Raw genomic sequence first — 24,327 nt, 5'->3', positions numbered from 1 at the left:
TAAAACAAGTAGTATACTACTTGCTAACCAAACAGTACTTCCTTCCAACACTCCTGACCTTTGTAAAATTGACACTTTTCTTTTAATGGAAACATGATTAAGGGTGTAATTGGAGATCTGTATTTGATGATGCCTCTAGGGTAGGGTTCTCTTAACATCTGAAAAAAATCAAATAAAAGCCTCACACGTAGCTTTAAGTAAATATAAACCAGAAAATCATAAAGGTAAACAGGTGCAAGAAAATGAAATTTTAATCCTTCCTCCTTTTCAAAAAGTTTTTTTAAAAATAGGTTGTGAAATATTTCCAGGAGTTCTGCCACCTCCCCTATTTTTCTTCTGTGGAACTGTGCACGGACTAAAATCCTGTGCATGACTGGTACTCCTAATTAGGCAGCTCCTTTTGCTAAAGTCTGCCAAAGGAAAGTAAGAAGAAAGACTGTGTAATATGTATTTTTTCTAGTTATCAAAACTGTAAAGGAAAAGACATCAAAGGTCCTGCAAGTGGATTGAAGCACAAAATGAAGAAAGATCTATTATATAGTTACTTGAATTGTCATTGTTGTTGTAATAATCTTTTACACGATGCTAATCATGTGAGAATTCTCTTGATACACTCAAAAAAGTAGAAATCCCTTTGGATTTTTCCATGGAGAGGAATCATCAGTATCTTGTGAGGAAAAAGAAAATGTTCTCAAAAGAGACTTCAATGCCAGTTATTAGCAAAAGTTGTAACCACACTTTTCCAGATTCCTGAATTTGAATATAACATAACATCAGTTTAAGTAAAGACATGCAAGACTGCTAGAAATGGTTTTCTTTTTTTAATTCTAGAGGCTGAGAGGTAAAGAAATTGCATCAAAAAATCATTACAGTTTGCCCATTCCCTTTAAAATTCGCAACACAAGTCTACCAAAGATCCTGGTATGCTAAAAATCAGAAGTATCTCGTGATTCTAATTATATTCTACCTCCTTTATGAAAATCTGAGATGCAATACGGTATGTAAAACCCTCTCCACCCTTTTTTAGAACTTAATAAACGACCAAAAAATACTATAAAAAAATTTAACATGTATTAAAATATGAAAAACTGCTTTTAAACTATATATCATTTAAGTGATTTTTACATAGTAACAGACACTTATTTGGGGTATTGCATAAATTCATTGCCAGCTAAGCCTCAGACCTCCCCACTCCTCGCACTGGATGCTGAATTTCTGGAGGATTATATCCTGCACGCTATCAGAATACAACCTGGAGACAAAATACAGATCAAAACTAAAATCAAAACAAGATCTTTCCAGACTCTAATGCTTAAATTAATACTTCTAACTACAGAAGTCAGTGACTGAGGTTGTAATTCATTAACCTACTTGTGTCCTCTGGTCTGAAAAAACTTGACTCCACATTTAAAACTACTGAAGAGCTCTTAGACTCTCAGGATTACTAACAACTGATTTTGGCTTTTTACAAACACCAGCCATAAAAAACCTATCTTTTCAGTATCTGATAAAATTTACACAAAGCCAAGGCAAAACAAAATTACCTGCCCCTAGTCATCTTTCCTCCATTGCCATGAAGCTCTACACCAAGATTAATAAATGGGTTTATTTTTAATAAGCTTAAGAACAAAATAAAGAATCAAGCTCAATAACTCTTCTCGGGGAGCTGCATCACATGTCCTACAGTTGTAAGAGCTTCATGAGCTCTAATTTCTCCCACAGGAAATTCCATACTACGTCCTTGGTAAAAGAGGTACAAGATGTTGTGCGTAGAACAAAGACATGAAAGGGATCCCCACTGTCAGTATTTAAAATACTGAGCATTTGAACTGATCGCCCAAAGACTTACTTAGCTGGGGCTGGGAAACATCTTTCCTGCAAGATCTTAAATTTCTAATGAAACACACATGATTTATATTATGCAGTGTGGAAGACACTTTGGGAAAAGTTCAATCCCTAGAATGGCTAGAAAACTGCTTTGGACAGTTCAGCACTTTATTTAAGCAGATACGAAAGCATGTCTTTTATCTCTTCTCCAAAACCTTACTAGGCAACAAGCTTGTTGAGCTGCACAGTACTTCCCCTGGTGGGATTAATCTTTTGATGTGTATCTTCTGCTACAGTGGTGTGATCCAAGCCATTGTAAGAAAAACTTTTAGATCACAGAATGCTTTGACTTGGGAGGGACCACCAGTGGGCTCATCCAGTCTGACATCCTTGCTCAAGGAGGGCCATCCCAAAGCACGTTGCACAGGATTGCGTCCAGATGGTTTTTGAGTTATCTCCAATGAGGGAGACTCCACAGCCTCTCTGGGCAATCTGTGGCAGGGCTTGGTCACCTGCATGGTAAAGTTCTTCCTCATGTTTAGGTGGAACTTCCTGTGCATCAGTTTCTGCCTGTTGCCTCTTGTCCTATTGCCTGGAACCACTGAGCAGAGCGTGGTTCTGTCCTCCTGACACCCTCCCTTCAGACACTTAAGAGACATTGATGAGTTCCCCTCTCTGTTGTCTCCTCTCGAGGCTGAACACGCCCAGCTCCCTCAGCCCTTCCTCGTAAGAGATGCTCCAGTCCCCTCATCGCCTCTTTTGGCCTCTGCTGGACCTGCCCCAGGAGCTCCATGTCCCTCTTGCGCTGAGGACCCAGAACTGGACACAGCATTCCAGATGTGCCCCACCAGGGCTGAGTAGAGGGGCAGGATCACCTCCCTCAACCTGCTGGCAATGCTCTTCCTACTGCACCTCAGGATACCATTGGCCTTCTTGGCCACAAGGGCACTGCTGGCTCATGGACACTTTGTTGTCCACCAGAACTCCCAGGTCCTTTTCAGAAAGATACTCTTGCCATGCCTACAGATATTCTATTGATCAAAAGACTAATATCAGTACCCTGAATCCTGAGATGCTTCACATTCAAGATATTTCCATGAGACTGTCTTTTTAAAATTTAAACCAAAGATCAGTCAGAATGGAGATGTGCTCTATAATTAATAAGAAAAATAACTATATTCTCTGTGCTGTGTAATAATTTTACTGAACAAATAGCTCTCAAGATGTACTTTTCATAATTTTTATATACAAAAACTATACTAGAAGAATAAAGCTTTAAGAAATGATTTTACAGAATATGTTGCAATTAATCATGGCATAACGTGTTCCCAGATATCAATACCAAACACACAAATCAGAAGCATCTTCATGGAGCATTTAAAATGTTATCATGCTCTTCTCATCTTCACAAATACAAACAATTTTTAAGATGCCCCACTCTTCAGCAGCACTTAGCTTTCACCCAATGAACATTACTTTACAAACAAGCACTGAAATCCTGAAGGTCTGATCTCGGGACAACATTCAGCATTGCCTCAGATATTTATTACATGATAAATTAATTTACTAAATGGAAAGTTTCTCTTATGTAATTCTTTGGGTAACTTAAACACATTTAGTTAAAGACAACACACAAATATAACTTATCTTCTCCAAACAATGAGTTTGTGCTAACATGCAGAGTAACGCTACTTGCGCAATTTAACTGTTGTAGCTTTTAAAGCATTTGCAAACCATAGCTAGTACATTTTTTCCTCGACTATTTGATTCAGGGGCTATAGCAGTTAAAATACAATGTTAGCATTTTCAAGGCTACATTAAATTAAAATGTAATCATACTAATCATCATTTACTTTTTTGTACCTAATTATTCCATCGTAGTCACATTTCATTAAACCAAACAGATAAACAAAGTTCAGAAGACTAAGTATGAGTGATTGTGCTATATGCATTAATTCTAATGTGTCTCTAAAAAAAAAAAAAAGCCAAACAAAACCATCCCAACTTAAACAAATTAAAAAAAATCTGTCATAAATCTATCAAAAAGCCCAAACCCTTGAGTTACCAAAACATTAGCAAGAACAAAGCTTCTGAAATATGCAAATGTGATTACATTTTGAATTTTGTCATTTTAAAGCCTTTACTTTCACTGATGTAATGCAATTAATTTTTACATCCCTTCTTTTCTTTAGATCACAGAAGAATTCATATCTTCAAGTGTGAGTGATCACCCACGCTTACTCTAAATGGCAGACAACACAAGTTACAGAAACCTGGACCAAGACTACAGTAGTTACAAAACGCAAAACAAGGTTAACAGATATGCCTTCTGTATCAAAATTCATTTCAGATTATGTAGTGTTTTCTCCTCCCTTCCATAGGTCTGTGAAGTAAGGTGGTAAACATGTTCTCTTCAATATTCAGTTCAGTAAGAGTTTAGCTGCAAAATGATTATAGTTGCATAAATATAAAACGACACGATAAAGCAAAATATTTTAATTAGTAAGCCAATCATAAATAAATTCACCTAAAATTAACAGAAGCAGCAGCTGTATTCCTTCTACATTGATACTTTTTTAATCATGTTTTAATAGTCAACTTCATTGTCTAGCCTGGGACAAAACAATTCATCATCATCGAGCACTCAACAATTCTGCACAATGAGCTAGGTCTTTTTTTTAGTTACATTTTTTACATTTTCTTTACAAATGTAATACTTATGTACATTATATATTTTATTTCTACAATCGATTTACTTTACTGAAACTCTACAACTTTCACAGGGAATTTGCTGAAGTCTTTAGCAAATATGAGTCATTCCTTTTAAAAAGAAATTCATATAAACAACCAACATACATTACTGCCCTTTGATATCTCTGTTAAGGATTTGGATCTGGAAGGGCTACTATAATAAATGTAAGAAAAAAGGCTTTACCTAATTGTACATTTTGTTAAGAAATATCATCCCACATAGCTACATAAATTCACCAGCTTGCAATAAACAGAGCACCATACCGCTGCACAACTGGAAACGTGTACAAACCAATTTTAAAGTTTACTAGTGAAACAGCTTCATCACTTGTAGCACTTTTAGACTGAAGGAAATCTGCAAAATTCTTTTGGAAATGTATACTCCTTTAGCTGTAAAGCTTCCAAAACAGTGCTGGTCACTGTATATTGTGAAGAACAAGCATCCACTTCTGTAACTTCCCATATGCTTCTCTTGGCCCATGCTTCTGTCTGACTTTTTCCTCTACCTGTTCCTTGGTCACTTACAAATCTGCTGTTGAATATTAAGTAGGAATTCATAATATGAGAAAGCTGCTTCTGTCCGATCCTCAATTAAATGCTGAAAAAAATCTGTCTTGGCAGGATTCTCGTCTCTGAAAGAAGAAGGGAAGGTATTGAGCAAAATCAAACTTTGAGCAAAAAAATCCACTACAAATTCAAACAGAAGGATAAGTTCTAATAAATTGCTTACTGTCATTTGCAAATAATCCAAAGCCTAGAAAAACACTTGAAATTTGCAATACACTATCAAACAACATCTTTTTAAGTATATAAAATGGTAGAAAAGCAGGTGAAATACAGCACTTAAAATATCTTGTAGAAACACAAAACAGGAAATGTAAAAATTCTTTTGTTTTTGAAGCTAACAAATATGCTGGTGGCAATGAAAAAATGCAAAAATTCCACCTCTGTTTACATGTAATCTCAATCCCCTCCCCAGACTTTCTTGGCAACAGAATAGAAAAGGTAAACATGTCAAAGACCTAGTATCCAAAATTATTGCCCCCATAAAAATTTGCTGGGACACAGTCCTCTGATCTGGTATTGTGCAGCATGCAGCAGAGCTCTCCTATCTATTATGGTCTCTCAGAACTTCTTGCAAGTCAAGCAGCAGCCACAATGCCAACAGCTCAGGATCTTCAGTCCTATATTTCAGCATCATTTCTCTGTGCAAATTATGATACTCTCTAAAAAGTGATCTCCCATCTGGCTCAGTAAAATGAGTACTTTACAAGTGAAATGTAATCTCAAGTATAACCACTTTAGAGAATTTGAACATCCTTAAGCAGGTCATGGCTTGAAAAGGCTTCAGAACTTGCCTCATCTATCATAAATCAACTGCTGTCCTATAGATTTCAGTAACACATACAATTATTAAACCATCTACAGATTACTAACTTTACTTGAATCTTTTTTATATGCATATAATGAAATTATAAAAGCTATACTGGAAACTAACCTGGTTAACACCATTGATCATAAGGACATCCACTGCGGTTTAGTATTCCTAATATAAAAATACGGAACTAATTCCTACCAATACAACTATTAACATCTGAATTACCACTAGATTCAAAGACAACCTTTGTCACTAGACAGTTTTAGAAACAGCACTGTATCAGCTGGGAAGATGATGTTATTCAGTTTCTTCTAGACAGATATACTCACTTTTCATCAGTCTTAATTAGAAATTGTAAATACAAGTTTCTAGTAACAAGTCAGTACATAACAGGAATACTTACTTTATTACTTGAAGAACTGGACTTAAAGGTCTACTATCTCTAAGCCAAGATATAAAAGATCGTGTCCTTTCTGAAGAAGGTGCATCCACCTCAGGAAGCTGTGTCTGGTTGAAGGTAATTGAAAGAAACCATCACCTTTTATGATCGAAACTATTAAAAAAAACCTGATCCTGGAAGTCGTAACATGACTCAAGCCACAATTTCTATCAAGAAATTACCAGCCATGGATTAACATACACAGATGTTTTTCTTCAGTTTAAAGGACAACACCTCATAATATCTGTGGTGTGCTGCTATCTAGGTAAGAGTACATCTTACACTGTGTTTTAAGTGCAAAAGATTTTAGACAGCAAGGTCATCTTCTCAAAATGCTGCTTTTGCAGTCTTCTTGCCTGTATCTTCCTCTGTCAAGTTTCTACATATTGCACTTTGCATTACTGAAGAAACAAGAAGTGAAATCTCAATTTTATGTAAATATCAATGGAAAGATGCTACTGGACTATCTGGTTAGGGAATAAGCTGAAAAAAATAGACTTAAAAAGATGTGAGCAATTCACTGAGCTAAATATACCAACTCTTCAGCCAATTTGACACTAAGACAATTAACATGGCATAAAGGAATTTATTTCAGTTAAAGTAGTTCCACTGCTACCTTTGTAGAATGAGGGCATAATTTAAAAGAAAAGATAATTTTATGTAAGTTTTTGTCTCATTTTCATTATAATAGATGCTATATAACCATTAGAAAAAAATTCTCCTCCTTCCGTTATTCAAGTTCTTCCTGGAAGCTCTATTAACTAATACTTGCCACCAGCTGGTCATAGGGGACAGTTTTAAATAGCTAATACATGCAAAATGCAAAACTCTGAACCAGCAGTCCAGTTTTACAGTAGTCTTACAGCTTACCACTCTTAACCTGTTCTTCACTTTCCTCCTTGATACTATGCAACTATAAACAGAAAATATCTACCTATGTGTTTCTATACTAACATATTTTTGCTACTATCTGGATACAACCATTTGATTCTGAACTTTCCTAGAGTGTCTTAAAAGGGTCCATCCTTACCTGCCAATTGTTGACATTATGGAATCACTACTCACTTAAGAGGAGACTTCTCTTTAATTGTTGCTCTGTTTCATGCACTAGACTATAGGTACAGTTTGTAACATAAAAAGCGCTCCACCAAAACACACATCCAAGGGTCTTTGATGTTCTAATAGCTAAAATTTTCTCTTTTTAACATTGAGTCAAGTCTTGGAAGCTGAGCAAAACTTAACTCTTACCATTAATTACAAACCTATTGTGTCATACCACAGATTTGGTATCTTACACCAGGTTCAAAGAACACAAGGCTTCTGAAAACTATGGTAACTCCAGTCTTAATCATTAGCACATCTGAATAGATAATTTTTGTATTCATCCTGTGAAATTACTTCCTATTCTTGTGAAAGCACACATTAAAAGTGTGAAAGCTTCCATTAAAATAATAAAAGCAGTTATGTTATAGAGCAACTGTTTGGCATTTCATGAATGCTAAAATTTACATGTTGACATTCTCTCCTTGAAAGCATCTGACAGCTCCTATCTGGCTCCTATGAAGCTGACAAGAGGTTAGAAGGTACCTAACTAGAAAAAAAACCAACCTAACTCATAGTTACATAATTAAAAACTGAAAATGCAGAAATAAATAGATTAAATGCACATTCCAACTGTAAGCACTATAGAGCTCAACTCATTAAAATGCCTACCATTTTCTGTGGCACTGATGCATAGTTTGGGTATCCGAGGACATCTTTTATGAAGTTGTTATCACAGTTTTTTCCAATCCAAAGGTAAAAAACCTGTAAGATGTCAGAATCAGATTTAGTAAAGGCCCTGCAAACATTTTAGAGAAACAGGCAAGTAAGTAGTGCTGCAATAGGAATAATACCAGAATAGTAACTTCCATGCAAATGAATCACTTAAGTGTTCCAGTTGCAATTCATATATACATTCATATATGAATTGCATTCACAGAAAATAATCAGTAAATTGGTAACACTTAGAGAAAGGTCATTAAATATAAAAAAAAATATATAGGTAGAATTCAAATACTGAAAGAATGAGATTGCAGGACACATTTATAATGGAACAGTTAATGCAGTAACTTCCCATGTTACCTCCTTAAATAAAACCCCTCAAATTATTTGAAGTCACACCTCTCTGCTGGTTACTGCACACTGGCTTCCCAATCTAAACATGTCGTAGTAAAGCACCAATTATCAAAGCTTATTGTAGTAATTATTTCAGAGGCCTGGAGACAAAAGTTTTACCTTCACACTCAGCCCTGAAGTGATTCAAGGTTAAAAACACCTTCTAGACTGCCACTGGAGTAGCATAATGCTTTATCCCATTGAGTGTGTTTCAGTGCAACTGCTACAAATACCTTAAGCTGTATCTACAGATTTTGTTCACTCTCCAATTCCCTCTCACTCGCAACTCTTACATAACACAGGCCACAAATCATAAACCCACTTTTTGTGGGTAACTGAGAACATTCCTGTGACAAGTGTTTTTTTAAATACTCTTAGTATATGCAATTTTATAGCCATTAAAAGAAATTCTGGAAAATAAAAATCCTTAAATTCCAGAAAAAACACCTCAGTGTGAACTCTTGGTATATTGTGATCAGTCTTGCATGAAAAAAAATTAACCTCTATAGCCTCAAAGATACTTCTCAGATCAAAATATGAAAGCTTTTCACTGGAACACAGACTTCTGTCAGGTTACCTGGAATGCTGATTCACAACACTGTTATTGCTGAGAGCTGACTGGTTTTAATAACACAGCAAGCATTGCATTTTTTTTCCCCCTTAAAAATTTAAAAAAAAATGAATGTGTAAAATTTTAACTTACTGGACCACAATCCATAAGAAAAGCTCCTTCTCTTGTCAACTTCTCTGCAGACAACTTCTGAAGAGGCGGCTGAGGAACAACTCTGTCATTTACATGTATTGTAGTCTGTAACAAAAAACCCAATAACACTAGAATTTTACCTTGAAAGGTAAAACAAAACAGGAAAAGCACCTTTAATCTCTAGTAAAATTTTGAGGATTCTCATATAACAAGGTACTACATTAAGCCTAAAATGATTATGTGCATCAAAGAGCTCTAGAATGTTACTTATTCGAAAGGCTACTTTAATACCTAAAACATAATAATGCAAGTTAATTTAAGTTGCTTATGTAACATTTTTGATGTTACAAATGTCAAAATTTCAAAAGAATTTCTAGTGTTGACACTTAAGTTTTTCTCAAACAACTTCTGTTTTTTTCCCATTGCATTCAATTTCACTAGAAATGCTGCAAGAGCAGAAGACCATCAAATTCTACTCCCTATACAGAAGGGTTCAGTATTTAACTGCATTCATTAAACAGGAAGTCCCCTGATTTAACATCCTCCCTCAAGTGATCCTTGGGTTTGTCCCCAGAGCACTATGACTGATCTGATTAAAGAATCTGGCTGTTTGCATTGACATTATTAAAAAATACCCCGCCTTCCTTCCCAGCAATAAACCAAACAAAACCAATAATAAATAAAAAAAAAATGAACCCAACACCCCAGTATTTTCAGATTAAAGCTGCTTTCCCCTCCAATACAAAAACAGGCCAGGTATGTCAAGTATCTCTGAATCATTCTGAAAATAGTACAGGGAAAAAATACTCCACCAACTAACCACTGTCCATGTAGTAAAAGATTATTAAAAAGCAATCAGTATTTAAAAAATTTCATACTATAATGCCACAGATTAGCAGCTTTTGGGGATTTATACAAAATTATGAAAATCAAGCTACTGAATTCCACTTGGGAAAGTTCCAGTCTTTACTCAGTACTCTCAAGAATCACATGTTAAGAGAAAAGAAAACCAACAAAAACATTTAAAAAGAATACTGTAATATATCACACAGAATTTTTTAAAGAAACAAGAAACTGAAGAGCAGCCTTTGTTACAAATACTTTAAACTGAAGTAGTACTAAATGGCAGATTAGCATTCTGTTATGACTTAGAATGTGATTTGTCAATTAATTCCAGTAGGTAAAACAAGCCTTATTTTTTGTATTATTGTTCTCAAAATAACTGATCTAAAAGCCTTTGCTAATAAAACTGGATCTTCTAAAGACACTGCTGATTCTTTACAACACAAGCACACTGAACACATTGTTTCAATTTAAGTGCCACAAAAAGAACTTTACAAGGCCAGTTGAAGTTGGTATCTCAAAGACTGTGAGGGGTGAAGTATAAAAAGACTAACTCCACTGAAGAACACTGAGTTTAGACTCACCTATTTGAGTTTATGAAATACCTTAAAAGAAGCTTTAAGACTACAAATAGCTCAGAGGTTGTGCTGAACAATACAATATCACCACAAGAGAAGCTATTCAGTTTACCATATAATCTTGAATCACTTAGAAACAAACTCCTACCTATGCTTTTCCAAAACTAGGGACTAAAAATCTCATAAAATCTTACTTATAAAACCCCTTATTTTTGCAATTATAACTAATTTTGACCTTAAATAAAATTCCATCTTGCGTCTTCCTATTAAAAAAATGCATCCATTTCCTAGGCTATGTCTATAGAAGATGAATTAATAAAACCTGGTTTTGTACACGGAATACTTTCTCAGTCTGATCATAACCAGTACAATTCTGTTTTATCCACTTCAGTCAGAAACCACTGAAAGGTTGTTATTGCAGGCAACTGTATCTGATTTCTGTATGTAAAACCCTGAATCATCCATCAGATCTACTACACCCATTTACCACAAACAGTTCTAAATAATAAAAACACACTGAAGATGTTTGCAATGCATAAAGTTTTCTTTACTTTCTTTGTATAATAAAAAATTATGGAATTACTGTGGTCATTGAAACAAGATGAAGTAAAACCACAGTTCTGCTTATACCACACTACCGTACTTGGAACTCAAAACTTGAAAAGAATGCTTTTGATTTTTTTTATAACTTCATGAAAATGCTGTTTATATTACAATAACAACATAAAATTACTGCAGCACAACACCAAGTCTAACGGGCCATTAAAACTAGAAAATGCTATAACCAGGCTTCATACATTACCTCATCAGTCAACTTGTCTATTCTGTACAAGTTGGGATGTATCATCTTCATCAAATGAACAAGAGGCTGGCTCTTCATCTGGCACATTGCATAGACACGATCATCCAAGCGTGTACTTGTGCCTGTTCTGAAGGCTTTCTGCAGGAGAACAACATCACTACTCAAACAAATCCTGTATTTTATGTCCCATGTAAGAGTGCATTTCAGATTTCTGAAACTGTCAATCAAAGGTGGCAAAGCTTTTGTATAAAAATGTACCTTATTGATAGAATCTTAATCATACACCTTGAGCAGAATATGTTTAAAACATAATCCACTGTCCCTTCTTACTGATGAAGGAGAATAAATTTCTCCCTCAGTTTGTCTAAAATTTGCATGCAATTGGACCAGCATTTCTCATTTTTATTCTTGACAAATGATACTGGCCTGTGAAACTCACCAATGCAAGCTATCATATGAAAGATATGAGACAAGCAGAGTTCAGGCAAGGTACACACGTGCACAAGATTAACTCAATTCACAGTAGTGAGAATTCAGTGTTAAGGAAAAGCTTTGGAAGGGAAACATACTTTCACGTTTCATAGGAGAAACTAGACTCGTAGGATAAAATACTTTTTTTAACTCTTTCCTAATGAATTTTTCAGATTTCCTTTAGAAGCAACTGCTACACAATTGCTGTGAGAAGCAATACAATGAAGTAAACATCACATTCTGACTCAATGGAGAACATTCCTATGATTAAAATTCATATTCACTTCTACAACAAAACTAAGGACACCACTCCTCCTTGGTTGCCACAAGCATTTTGATTTTGGTTTCTCTATGTTTTACTATTGTTAGCAAAGATAAAAAAAACCCCAAACCTAAACAACTTTTCTCAACCACTCTAATTTCTATCTTTTACACAGATTTTCTTGATAATAAATGATCTGCTTTTTCCCCACCATTAACTGCATTTGTTATGCAAGTATCAAAAGATCATACTCAGTATACTAGAGACTGAAGAAATCACTAAGCTGAAGAAAATATATTACTATGGTTAGATCTCTTACAAAACTTATATAAAGGTTTATTCATCATAAGAGAACCAAGAACTGTCAGACATGAAAAGCTTAAAGATGTGAGATTTATTTGTAACAAAATCCTGCAGGAAGCTCTCTCTTTTTAAGTATGATGTTCAGTAAGCCAAACAAAGATATTAAAAAAAAAAAAAAGTAGTAAATACTTCTATGTGAACTTTCAACTATATCACTTCAGTTTCTGTAATAAGTTTCACTGTATCTCCATGGAAACTCATTTTTCTTCTTGGAACTTTAAACTACAAAAAATATGTATTGAAAAGTACTTGACTTGTTTTTTGCGTCATAAAATAAAAATGAAGAAGTACTAATAAGAAGTTTCCAACAATCTTAATGGGCTACACTAATTAGCTGTCAAAATCTGAGAAATGCTAGTTGTAAATTATATATCTATTTTCATTGTAAAACAATTTAAAACAAAACATAAAAAATTCAAAATTAAGAAAACTAATAAATGGTTCAGACATTAATAATTTAAAATAAGCTACTACAGTCATCTTCCACATTAAAGTCCTGTCTGCATGAAGACGATAATCCAATTTCCATAATTTTAGAGAAGTGCAGACATTGCTTGACTTAGAACTGAAGAATTCCTCAAATGGAACAACAAACTAAACATCAAACAGTAATCCACTAGATTATACATACCTGTTTGAGAAGAGCCAAAATATAGAGTGGAAAGAGCTTGAGGGAAGTTGGTGCTATCAGCATGGATTGCTGCAGATTTGAGGCAGTTGACATATATGCTGCCAAGGAGTCCACCACGGCATTGACTAAGGCATCTCTTGCATCTGCAAGGCTGGATGAAACCGAGCGATCCACAGCTGGTGGGTTAGAAGGAGGGAAGAAGTTACTAGAGATGGCTTCACTCATTCCCTAGAATTTTGAAAATTTTAGTAGTGCTTCTGGATTATGTTTTCAGACTAAAAATCCCCCAAACCACATCTGTGTTCCTATTTTTTTTTAGGAGTAAATTAGATGACTGTCCATAAAGGAACTCACTTTCACAATGCAAAAAAACATAGTGTGGCTAATTTTGGCTCCACAGTTTGTACTCTTGGAGAATTAAAAGAAATTTTTAAAGCAATCATACATACTGGAGTCTAAATATAAATCCTGTTTTAAACCTTATACAAACAACTTAGCTATTGGTGAAATGTTGTTGCCCAACCTCCAAGACAAGATTTGCAGTAATTAATTTTGATTCTTTTTTTACTGCAGTGGCATAATTCTGATTAGTGTAAATGCACTATGTAAATGTAAATTTTTCTCTGTTGAGCAAGGGCTGCAAATCCTTTGGTTAGAGGAAGCCACCTGCTGGACTCAATGTGTATTTAAGAGGAGATCACAGAATGGTTTGGGTTGGAAGGGACCTTAGAGATCATCTAGTTCCAACCCCAAAAGACACAGAATTACAATTTATTTCTTGTATTTGATTTCACTATTAATATACCATATAGCACACTAAAATGCTGCACAGAGTCCTACATATTTAACAGCTACGTCTATGAAACAGCTACTTATAACTCACAAGCAAGGGATAAGTAAAAATCCTCAACCTGGCAACAACAGGATAGAGGGATAGAAAACCAGTATCTCAGATAGACTGCTGCCAGAAGTTCCTTTTTAGTCTCCAGCAACTCACTAAACTGAATCTGTTTCTTAAGTCGTCTTAGAATGCTGAAGTTTGAGTGAACAACAATGATAATGACGATACAAAAATAAGAGTTTTGATCCAAGTATGTTATGACTCTTTGTCCTTTACTAACATCCAGAGAACTAAGAAAGAAGGCTCCTTTTAAAAGCTTTAAGTCATCTAAGTATTCAGAACAAGTAATATTTCAGTTTGCAGTTTCAGTATAAATTTGGGTTTGTCATCTTTTGCACTCACAGGCTTCAGTGTGCTGCACTCCAACTTTTTCTATAATATCCAGGCTTTGCTCACTACTTTAATTAAATGACTGGCAAAATAAGGAACATGCAAAAAACCATGTGAATCTCTCTGGTCTCTACTCACCCATGTTTGCTAAGAGGCACACGACTGCTTGTACATCTGCTCCTGCATACACATCAGACAGGGAACTCACTACGGGCAAGCAAAGTGTGTGCACGCGAATCCGACGCTCACCTAAGAGAAATAAGTGGAAACCATTATGCCTTCTCTCCTGGTAGAAGTAAACAAATTCAGTCATTACAGTATGTCCTCCCATCTAAGATGCACCCATTCTAGAAAACATAGCAGTCAGGAAATTGCTGCAACACTGTCTCCCATTCCTGTCTCAATCTGTTCAAATTCTACTCTAAAGCAGCTCAAATTGATAACACAAACTAGCAACATTCACAGTAAGTGTCTTGATCCTACAAACAAATACACTGATATCCATACCAAAATTTTGTGCCATCTTCCACCACAGAAATTAGCTGCTATTCTTTATGCCCACCCAATGTAGCAACTGCAGCTTGTTCCAATCCATCTGTCTGTGCATTTGGGCAAAGTGCCTGCCAAACATGCTACTGCTGGTAACAATGGCCAGACTTTTAAGTAAAAGAGTCTTGCTGAATCAGTACTATGTCAGATGGAGATGAAATTTTCACACTAAAACAGAATTTGTAAGGATTTCCAGTGTGTGATTAACTGCCAAGTAGGCTTATTACCTCTGACAAGATCCACATAGGGTACAGAGCACAACAAAAGGCTTTGTAACTAACTATACAAACATTACATTATAAAAAGAAACATAAAGCCCACTGACCAATTAATTTGAATTTATTTACCTTTGCTGGAAGTATACAAAAGAGCTGTTTGAAAACAAACCAAAGATGTGTCAGTCAGACTTTCCTCTATGGACATTTGTACTGCAAATCCAGCATCAGGATTGACATTGGCAAGGGACAGTAAATCAGTAGATCGTACAAAAAAATTCCCATGGAAAGTGTGTATTGAAAGACCTAGAAGCAGATTCAATAATTCAGAGTGAGGTTAAAACAGCATAGAAAACTCTTATCAATAACTAAAACCCACAGCCCTCAAGCTAAGGTTTAAGAAAACAGTAAAAATTCTATGATGTAGAACCAATTAAATGAATCATTAGACATTTCAGCATGATCCTGTAGAGTGCATGTTCAATTCTGAACACTCCAAAGTGAATGATGCCCTTACACTACACATGTCAACTTACAGTGAGATGGTACCATCAACTAAAAAACAAAACAAGAAAACAAACACCAAAAGCTAACTTGACATAAAGAATGTAACTATCTTATTCTTGAAAGAGAAATAACATTCAATTTAATGTTGCTTAAGACTAAGCACAATAAAAATGATTGCTAACACACCTACACCAACCTTTCCATATGAATCAGTATTTAAGACGTACCTTTCGTACATCTTATGCGCATAACTGCTTCAAATCCAATCTTTCTTGTAAGGTATCTTTTCAGGTCTTTTTGCAACTTTTCAGCCTGAGCAGGATTATGGGTACGATGGAAAGATGGATAGTAATAGATGCATCCAGCAGAATACTTAGACATGCAAGCTGTGAAGGAAGGAAAGATACAGTTAAGAAGTAAAACTGTAATGTGAAATCAGGACAAAAAATTGTGTCCAGATTTCCACAAGTCACATCTATGTTCATCTTCTCAATATCACCCACATCTGTAAGACAGTGAGAACTGTCCCAGACTCAGGCCACTGAAAACAGAAATGAACCATAATGACCTAATTATACACCAAGCTCAATAAGCATCCTACCTTTGGCAGCTAAGACTGAAGTGCTTGCAAAAACATCTAATAGTGTAGAGGCAAAATTACGTGTGTGTGCAGAGACAAATCTTGGATAATTACTGAAAGATGAAACCTCTGTTCTACCCCTATAATTAAACTTCATTTATTCCTTGCCACGTTTCTGTTTCCTGTTCTTGAGCAGGAGAATACTTCTCATTTAAAACTTTGAAATCCTAGAATAAGTTGTCTGATACCAGCAATGTAATACTTCTGTTCTTTACTTCTATCAACTTCAAGGTCAATTCCTTTGCAACATGAGCTGCAATTACAGAAGTGCTAAAATATTTACATGATTTAAGAATTCCTGAGGTAGCCTATGCTTCTGAAGAGAGACAACAGCACACAAAGAGGGAACGAGGTACTCCTTACCAAGAGAAGCTAGATCAGAATATTGTGAACTTAAGAGAAATAAATCCACAGCAGTCTGCTGGCCGGAGCAGTCCAGTGCCAACTTCTTATAAAAGTCTGTTGCTGGACCAAGATGCTGGACCACCTTCAGTGAATAAATCATACAGGGAAGAGTTAAGGCAACAATCACGGTTTTTAGACTTCATGGAACAAAAGATGTACTATACAGCAGCATCTGAGTAACTGATCACGAACCAATCACAAATATTTGCAGCTTCTTTTGCTTGCCAAGAAAAATGATGCACCAAAGGCCAAAAGACAGCTCACACACTTCAAAACAACACCACACATACATGTATAAACTAGTGATCTTAAATGCATAAACATAGACATAATTAAAATTTAGTGAATTGTTATAAAATAAAACCAAGCATTGATCTGCAGAACTATGCAAGTCAGAAAGACATGGCCAGTCCTTAGTCTCTTGAAATTAGTAGCAAGGTTTTTACCTTTGTGCTTGACCTTTGATTGGGATCTTCTCTGGAATGCAAAAGCCCCGCTCCCAAAGACGGTAGCTGAGTTTGAAACACAGAGATCCGACCACCCGTTGGAGACATCAGCTTAAATGCAGCCTGAAGAGCAGGGCCCAGTGCACTGTGTGTTTCTCTAGTATTGGTGAACATATTTGGTAATGCATTCAGTAGATCTTTTATCAGCTGCAGAACAAACGAGATTTTGTAAGTTTGACATTTTCTGCTGTTTCTAAAAAGCTGTATTGCCATGACTAAAGTGAAAGAATTAGTACCAAATATTTCAGTTTAGTTTTAATACACTAAGGAAAACAAAGTTGTAATTTTAAAAGCTGTGATGTATCAAAGAAACAACATGTAATACTTCCATAATGAAAATTTAGCATTGGAACCACACATTATGAAGATAAGCTTGAATTCAAAGTTTAACACGAGCATCTACTTTGAACATTTAACATCTTAAATTTAATGATGTATTTTGAGCAATCATACCTCTTTGCTTTCATGGAGATTTACAAGTAAACTATCTGGTGTAGGTAGGAAAATATCTGTACAGAGAAAAGAAAAAAACTTTTTTATTAAAGAAAAAGGTAGCACTAAAATAGAACAAAACATTTCATTGCCCACTGCTACACACACACACCACAAAACAGTCTACTTTTCTAATATGTGTTAAGAGAGAGTAATACAGTCTATACAAAGCTTGTCCTACTCAAAGCAAAATTAACCTTTGAATTTCACATTTTAAACATGGCCTACTCTGTAGTTAGTGCAAGACAATTTTTCAAAAAAATACTCTGTAAAATACCAAACAGTTGAGAGATTCTAGCCTTCGTTCTGGGAAAAAAATAAATAATAGGTTCTCAAAAATTCAACTTCCATTTTCTTTTTACTTACCATCAATATCTGAGACAATCAGCATCTGAGGCTGTGATAAACCTTCTTGCAAGTTGTAAAACTGAACAGTGCTGTCAAACGTTATGAACCCTATTCTTGTTCTTGAATCTCCAGGCAGCCTGAAGCAATTAAAAATAAACTATTAAGCCCTAAATCTCTCTCTCAAGGCAGAAAGATACTCAGGTCTCCTGCTGATGTTAGCAGAAACTCAGTTCATGTGTAAAGAAGTGAAGGGAGAGAACATAAGAAGGGAGATCTGAAGCATGAATACAAGCAATATCCCCTCAATATTTTCTGAAAAGCTGGGGTAATAACACAGTTTATAAAACCAAGTGTTACAGACAAGCACTCACTATTAATTGATGTTTTGTTTCAAAAGAGAACTTTATAGGTTCATTTAAACATTACACATGAAAGAAGGCAGCCTTTTCAGTTCTTTAATAGAAAACATTGCATTGTGCTCTTTCCTAATTCAGAGCCCCCATTCACTAATGCAGTTAGTGTAGCTGTAGTTGCAGAGTACTTACAGCTCTAAACCAAAATCCAATGTCTCTACAATGCAACATACTTACTTCTCATGTGGACCATATTTCAGTGTATGGCAGGCATAATACAAAATTAAAGACTACATGGGATTTCTCAAATAAAATATAAAAAACATCATGAAGTGCTGAAAACCATGACAGTGACCAAAAGCAATAGAGGCAAATATTGTTGTTACCATCTGGGTATATAAATGAGGTGGATGCACTGATTTTCTTGTAGACTTTGCATGGGATTTTATGAATTTTCCTAAAATAATTAAGCATGTTTCTGAGAATCTGTTGACAAAACAGCTGTAAAAAACTGAACAAAGAAAGACTGAACCAAAAAATGGAAGTGAAGATTTTTAATGTATATGTTGGTTTCTTCATGAGAAAACCAAGCTCCCCAAGAAAAACTTGTAGAAAGGAATTTTCAAGGCAAGGCCTCTACAGGATTAGCTGTCAAAAGGCATGAACACAGTGAAGCTCATTAATCCTCGCTCAAAAAGCACGAGCAACAGTCCCATACATGCTGTCCCAGTGCAAAAATGAAAACACACAGAAACTGGCACAGGTAGATCTGGGTAACTGTGATCTAAGAAAACCAAACTGACAACAGAATTCACCTGGGCAGTCTCACTCTCAATCCAGTTTGCAGCACCTCAGACGTTTCAGCACAAGAACCAGACAATTTAAGCTCTGTAATTTTTTTTTTTTGTTGTTCTTGGCGGGGGGGAAGAATGCAATTTAAAAATCTTTGTACAATCAACATGTTGTTAGAAGTTACAGCTAAATATTCCTTGCAGATAAGTAAGTAAATTATATGCAGATACACATGACGGGAAGAAATTCCAGGCAATGGAACTTCTGCCCTTTAGGGACAGAATGTTTAGACACTTTGAAATTTCCTTCAAAATTTTAATTGACAATTCTTCATAACAACATGTTAGCTGATTTGAAAAGGTTATTTATACTCTTACTTGTCTAGGTTTTCCAGCAATGACTGGCAGACTATTGTCAAATATCCAGCTTCCACTGCATTATGAGACACATCTAAAACAAATAAATATACCGCAGGCTGAGGAGGACGAAGCTACAAAGTAAAAAAAAAAAAACAAAACAAAACCACTCAAAAATCATATTCAAAGAAACGTTAAAAGTGATTAGTCATTAGAAAGGGAAGTAGGAAAAGGGAATACTTAGAAAAATGCAAGGTATACATTATGAAATAAAGGTAATTTACTAAGCAATGTGCAGATAGACTTAACCACAATCCCCAGTGGTTAATAACTGCTATTTGTAGTTAACATAAAATGCTATACTTCAGGAAAAAAAAGGGTGTTTTAGTCCCTCCTTCCAACAGTCAAACATGATGAAAGATATGGACTCCCATCTTTTAAATTCCATTGTTCTTTCAGTACATGGACAATGTGATCCATTAAACAGGGTTAAAGTATCCTACCTACATCCTTCCCCCAAGAATAGGATGTGTAACAAGCTCTGTTTATTCACTGTTCAATGTGTCTGCCCCAGTGTTTCAATTCAAAGACAAGAGAACAATTTATTTTTGCTGCTGCTAATAATGTCATTATGAACTAGGTTTTTTCCCACTATCACAGCAATTGTAAGCTGACTCCTAATAAGAATCATTTCTTCACAACTACTAATTAGAAATTTGAAGCTGAATTAATTTGCTTATTATTCTATTACTGGTTTTTCAAAACCTCCTCAAAAGGAGAGAGAAAGGCAGAAATTACACTGCATCAGATTCAAATCTGACTGTGCCACATTAAACTACACTGGATTACAACACACATTGAATTACCTTTAAGTGAAAATCTTCTGACTGTGGACATTAACCAAAACTCAAAATATGAATTTAACTATTCCTTGATGTTAAGAGGAGCTTCATGGGAAAATTAATACACATCACAGGAGCAATATGCAACATAATTACAAGCACTATTATATTAATATGCAATTGCTGTTGAAGCTACCACAAAAACTTTTTTTACCATATAGTCTGAGGAAGCAATGAATTCCACTGTAGAATTTTGCACCTCTGGCCGTTTGTGAGGCTCTCCATAAGACCGTGTCAGAGGATTATACATAAATTCTTCAGGAACTATTAAAAAAAAATTCCCCCCAATATAGATTATATTTTTGTCAGCAAATAAAAACCATTATTGCAGCTACAACCAAAGTAATGTGGGCACATTTCAATTATTGCACCAGCAAAAAATTCACATTACGGATACATAAAACAAAGGAATATTTCAAATATCTCAAGCATATCTTTAACATCAAAGTTCAGTAATTAGAAAGGTTTTTTTTGAACAACAATATATTCCCAACTATAAAACAGCAATGCAAGTGAGCATTTCACAAGGAGCAGCAATCTGTACTGTTTCTCATAACCTCTGGCCTGGATTGCAGTTGAAGCTGTTATTGTGTTTCCATTTGCATATTGCAACTGCAGTCAGTGGGATTAGCTGATTTCAGTAGACAAGTAATTAGCATAATATGAATACATTTTCTTCATCTCCCCGAAGATTGCAAAACTATCTTTTGCTTCGAGAAAATGCACAACACATCTGACTTAAGATGTTTTTCAAAATCTCTGGATCATAAGAACACTGTCAGTATAGTCTATGTTTTAATCTAAAGTATCCCATGGACTGATACAATGCAAATACTTGAAAGAGATTCTATAAATGCAAGCATCTCCCACGACAGTCACTTACCATCATTAACTCTATAGCACAGGTTGCATTTCCACCGCCTTTGATCAATGAAAGAAACAAAAGGGTTGATATAAGTCCTGCAGGATCTGCATCTCACTATTGTGCTTGATGTTATTACTGGTAATTGCTAAAAAGAAACAATGAAAAGCTGTCACAAAGGTATAGAATACATTTTATGGAAAACATCACTGTGCAGTACAGTTCATAAAAGCTTTCTAAGACTACATTTCTATCATCTTTCCTTTTAGCTGTTTAGTTCAATTTCATAGAGTAATTATTATGTGTACTAAAAACAATAGCCCACTTAAAATCAAAAGAAATAACATTTAATTATTGCCTTAATCTAATCTCAAAATCAAAGATGTAGTAAGATCTTAAATGAAATTACTTTAAATTACAGCTACTATAGCAAAAGGAATTATGAAAGATAGGACAACTGAGTGACTCTGTATGAAATACGACAGACAGCAAACCTTACACAAAGAACACACATTTTATAAAAGGAAGTTATACCAGACAGTTATTCACATTTTTACATAAGTGCTAATAAATTATATTGAGAGGAGTTGCTTAACAATTATGAATATAGCTTCACTCTTACATTGTGCTTACATTCTATTGACAGCAAGTATCAGGCCAGTCACCCATTCAAACCAAGCACCTCTCTCCAGGAGAGCTCTGTGAACACCTTTTCAAGAGGTATCTGACAGTTGTGAGCCCAACACACAGAGTGGAGATTCTTTGGAGAACCACAGGAAAGCAAAGATTTCCAACAACAAAAAAAGAAACTTGAAGGACTTCTCCAAAGCTTCTCCCCTATGAATTTCAATGAAGTAGCAATTTCAAGGCTTTTTTTTGCTCTCCTCCTCTCTAAGTCACAGACAATTTTTTGGTACTTCTGTTAAACTCAGGACTTAAGAGTTCATTATATTTTATTGTTTGAATGAAAATAGAACAAATGCATATATAAACACACTGAAAAAAAAGTAAGATACTTTACCGTTAAGTCCCTGAAGGGATGCAGCAACAAACCCAAAGGAAGCTTAGCTTTGTTTAACAAAGCCTGTGTCTGTGGAATATTTGTCAATGTACATCGAAATGAGCTGAAAGGAAACAGAAAAATTATGTTAAAAACAACATTTTAAAAGATGCTGAAAACATTGTGTTAACACCTGATTTTAAAGAACTTAGAAATTTAAGAAACCCTATGTTTTACAAAGATCATTTAATTTTAAAAAATGCAAACAGATTTTTAGAATGGCTTCCTAAGGAAATGAACAAAAAAATACTCCCCTGCTCCGCAGTTTAGTAGTTCAGCAATACAAGTATAACAAAACTAACTTGCAATTAAGAGACAGAAAACCGTTAGGTACAATACTCAATGAAAACTATGTATTTTTCTATTCATTATAAAGACTTTTCCAGTGAAGGAACTACAGAAGTAATAGAGTATTTGACTAGTTCTCAGGATGTCATATTTATGTAAGAAAACAGCAGAAAACAATCCCAAATACTGAGAGAGTAAAAACCTCTTGTTTTGTGTAACCTGAAGGGACACTAAAAAAGCCCAAGGCACAAACAGTGTGGTCCAAAGCGTTCCACACATCAGAATGACTTCCTGGCCTTCGGTTTTCTGATTTCTGCTTTCTGGTGGGACCATGCACTGTCACTACAGCAATAAGGATGCTGTGTCACTTTAGGGCAACGAAGAATATTTATTTTGGAATTACAAACAAAATCTCTGGGGAATAGCACTTCCCATTGTACTTAGCTGCACGTGACTTGGGATAGTTGATAATACTACTTAATGTTAATCAGAGGTAAAAGGATATGTGATTGCAGAATTACCATAATAAAATATATTCATACATTATTACATGTATTCAGGCATGATCATAATATTTTTGTGAAGAAAATCCTATGCAATATTATGAAAATATTCTATTAAACATACTGCATAACATTAAGGTGTTTATTAAAAGACTGGTTTTTTTAAATGGATAAAACAAGGTGAATTAAAGTATTAGGAAACAAGCTACACTCACTGCATATTATGTATTCTGATGGCAGGACAGTTTCAATACTTGTGTAAGTATTCAGAGGATAAACTTATTTTCAATTGAAAGGGGTTTTATTAGCTCATCACTAAGATTTAAAGTCAGGAGTCGGTTTAGACATTTTTTGACATTTTAAATAATTATTGCCCACTAAAAAATGTAAGATGCTGTCCCAGACCCAGTAAACTTACTCTGGACTGCAGTTTAATTTCCTAAGATCAGAATTCAAGTTAGGCACAGGTGCTGGAACTGAAGACACCGGTAAAATATTTCTATCATGTGTAAGGTTTACTGGTCTCAAGCTTTCTGGCTGCTGAGAATGCTGTAGACTTAACCCTCCTAAGGAAGAGGACAGCTGGTTCACACCTGGATATTGCTGAAAAAAGTAACAGCATGACAAACAGGTAAACACACAATGGTGTAAATAACAACCCTCAATCTTGTAATTCCCTCCGTCCCAGGCATGTATTAAAAAAAGATACAGCAGCAGTTAGTAACAAACCCACACAAACAGAGTTGTACTGCAGAAATTTAAAAATGCTAAGACAAATGTGACACACCTTCCAAATGTGTATCATTGGACAAAATTCAAATTCATTACACAAATCAACACTGGAAGTCACACATAATCCTTCAATCTCTCCAGGCATAAGAAAACAAGTTACTAAAAATGCTGACACAATTTCTCTCCCACTCTCTGCTGCAATTTAACTTATGTTACAATAAACTTTTCCAAGTTACAGACACTGCCTTTAAATATTTAAATTAAAACAAAACACCATAGAAGAGGAGAAAAAGTTAGGTTGGAAGGCACCTTTGAGGTCTGGTAGTCGAACCCCTTGCTCGAGCAAGGCTAACTTAAAAGTTAATTTAGGTTGCTCATATG

The 24,327-nt window shown here is 35.1% G+C and overlaps 1 protein-coding gene across 1 annotated transcript in view; it reads right to left on the bottom strand.

The window, feature by feature from the left end:
* Positions 1–3,053: 3,053 nt before the first annotated feature.
* SEC24B (SEC24 homolog B, COPII coat complex component) overlaps positions 3,054–24,327 on the bottom strand; it is a 41,156-nt gene continuing 19,882 nt past the window's right edge. Inside the window, exons 6-23 of the mRNA XM_008635613.2 lie at positions 23,633–23,817; positions 22,385–22,487; positions 21,385–21,511; positions 20,656–20,765; positions 19,621–19,733; positions 18,117–18,235; positions 17,712–17,767; positions 17,199–17,405; positions 16,711–16,834; positions 15,935–16,093; positions 15,333–15,506; positions 14,575–14,685; positions 13,206–13,381; positions 11,479–11,616; positions 9,256–9,360; positions 8,109–8,201; positions 6,360–6,463; positions 3,054–5,210 (exon numbers count right to left, since the gene is read on the bottom strand). Coding sequence (XP_008633835.1) covers positions 5,096–5,210; positions 6,360–6,463; positions 8,109–8,201; positions 9,256–9,360; positions 11,479–11,616; positions 13,206–13,381; positions 14,575–14,685; positions 15,333–15,506; positions 15,935–16,093; positions 16,711–16,834; positions 17,199–17,405; positions 17,712–17,767; positions 18,117–18,235; positions 19,621–19,733; positions 20,656–20,765; positions 21,385–21,511; positions 22,385–22,487; positions 23,633–23,817 — 2,319 coding nt within the window. The 3' untranslated portion in view covers positions 3,054–5,095. The remainder of the gene's footprint in view (positions 5,211–6,359; positions 6,464–8,108; positions 8,202–9,255; positions 9,361–11,478; positions 11,617–13,205; positions 13,382–14,574; positions 14,686–15,332; positions 15,507–15,934; positions 16,094–16,710; positions 16,835–17,198; positions 17,406–17,711; positions 17,768–18,116; positions 18,236–19,620; positions 19,734–20,655; positions 20,766–21,384; positions 21,512–22,384; positions 22,488–23,632; positions 23,818–24,327) is intronic.

Source organism: Corvus brachyrhynchos, unplaced genomic scaffold, assembly GCF_000691975.1.
Source record: "Corvus brachyrhynchos isolate BGI_N302 unplaced genomic scaffold, ASM69197v1 scaffold175, whole genome shotgun sequence".
In the NCBI taxonomy this organism is placed as follows: domain Eukaryota; kingdom Metazoa; phylum Chordata; class Aves; order Passeriformes; family Corvidae; genus Corvus; species Corvus brachyrhynchos.
The sequence above is the reverse complement of the archived record's forward strand: the minus strand, read 5'-3'. Positions and strand labels throughout refer to the sequence as shown.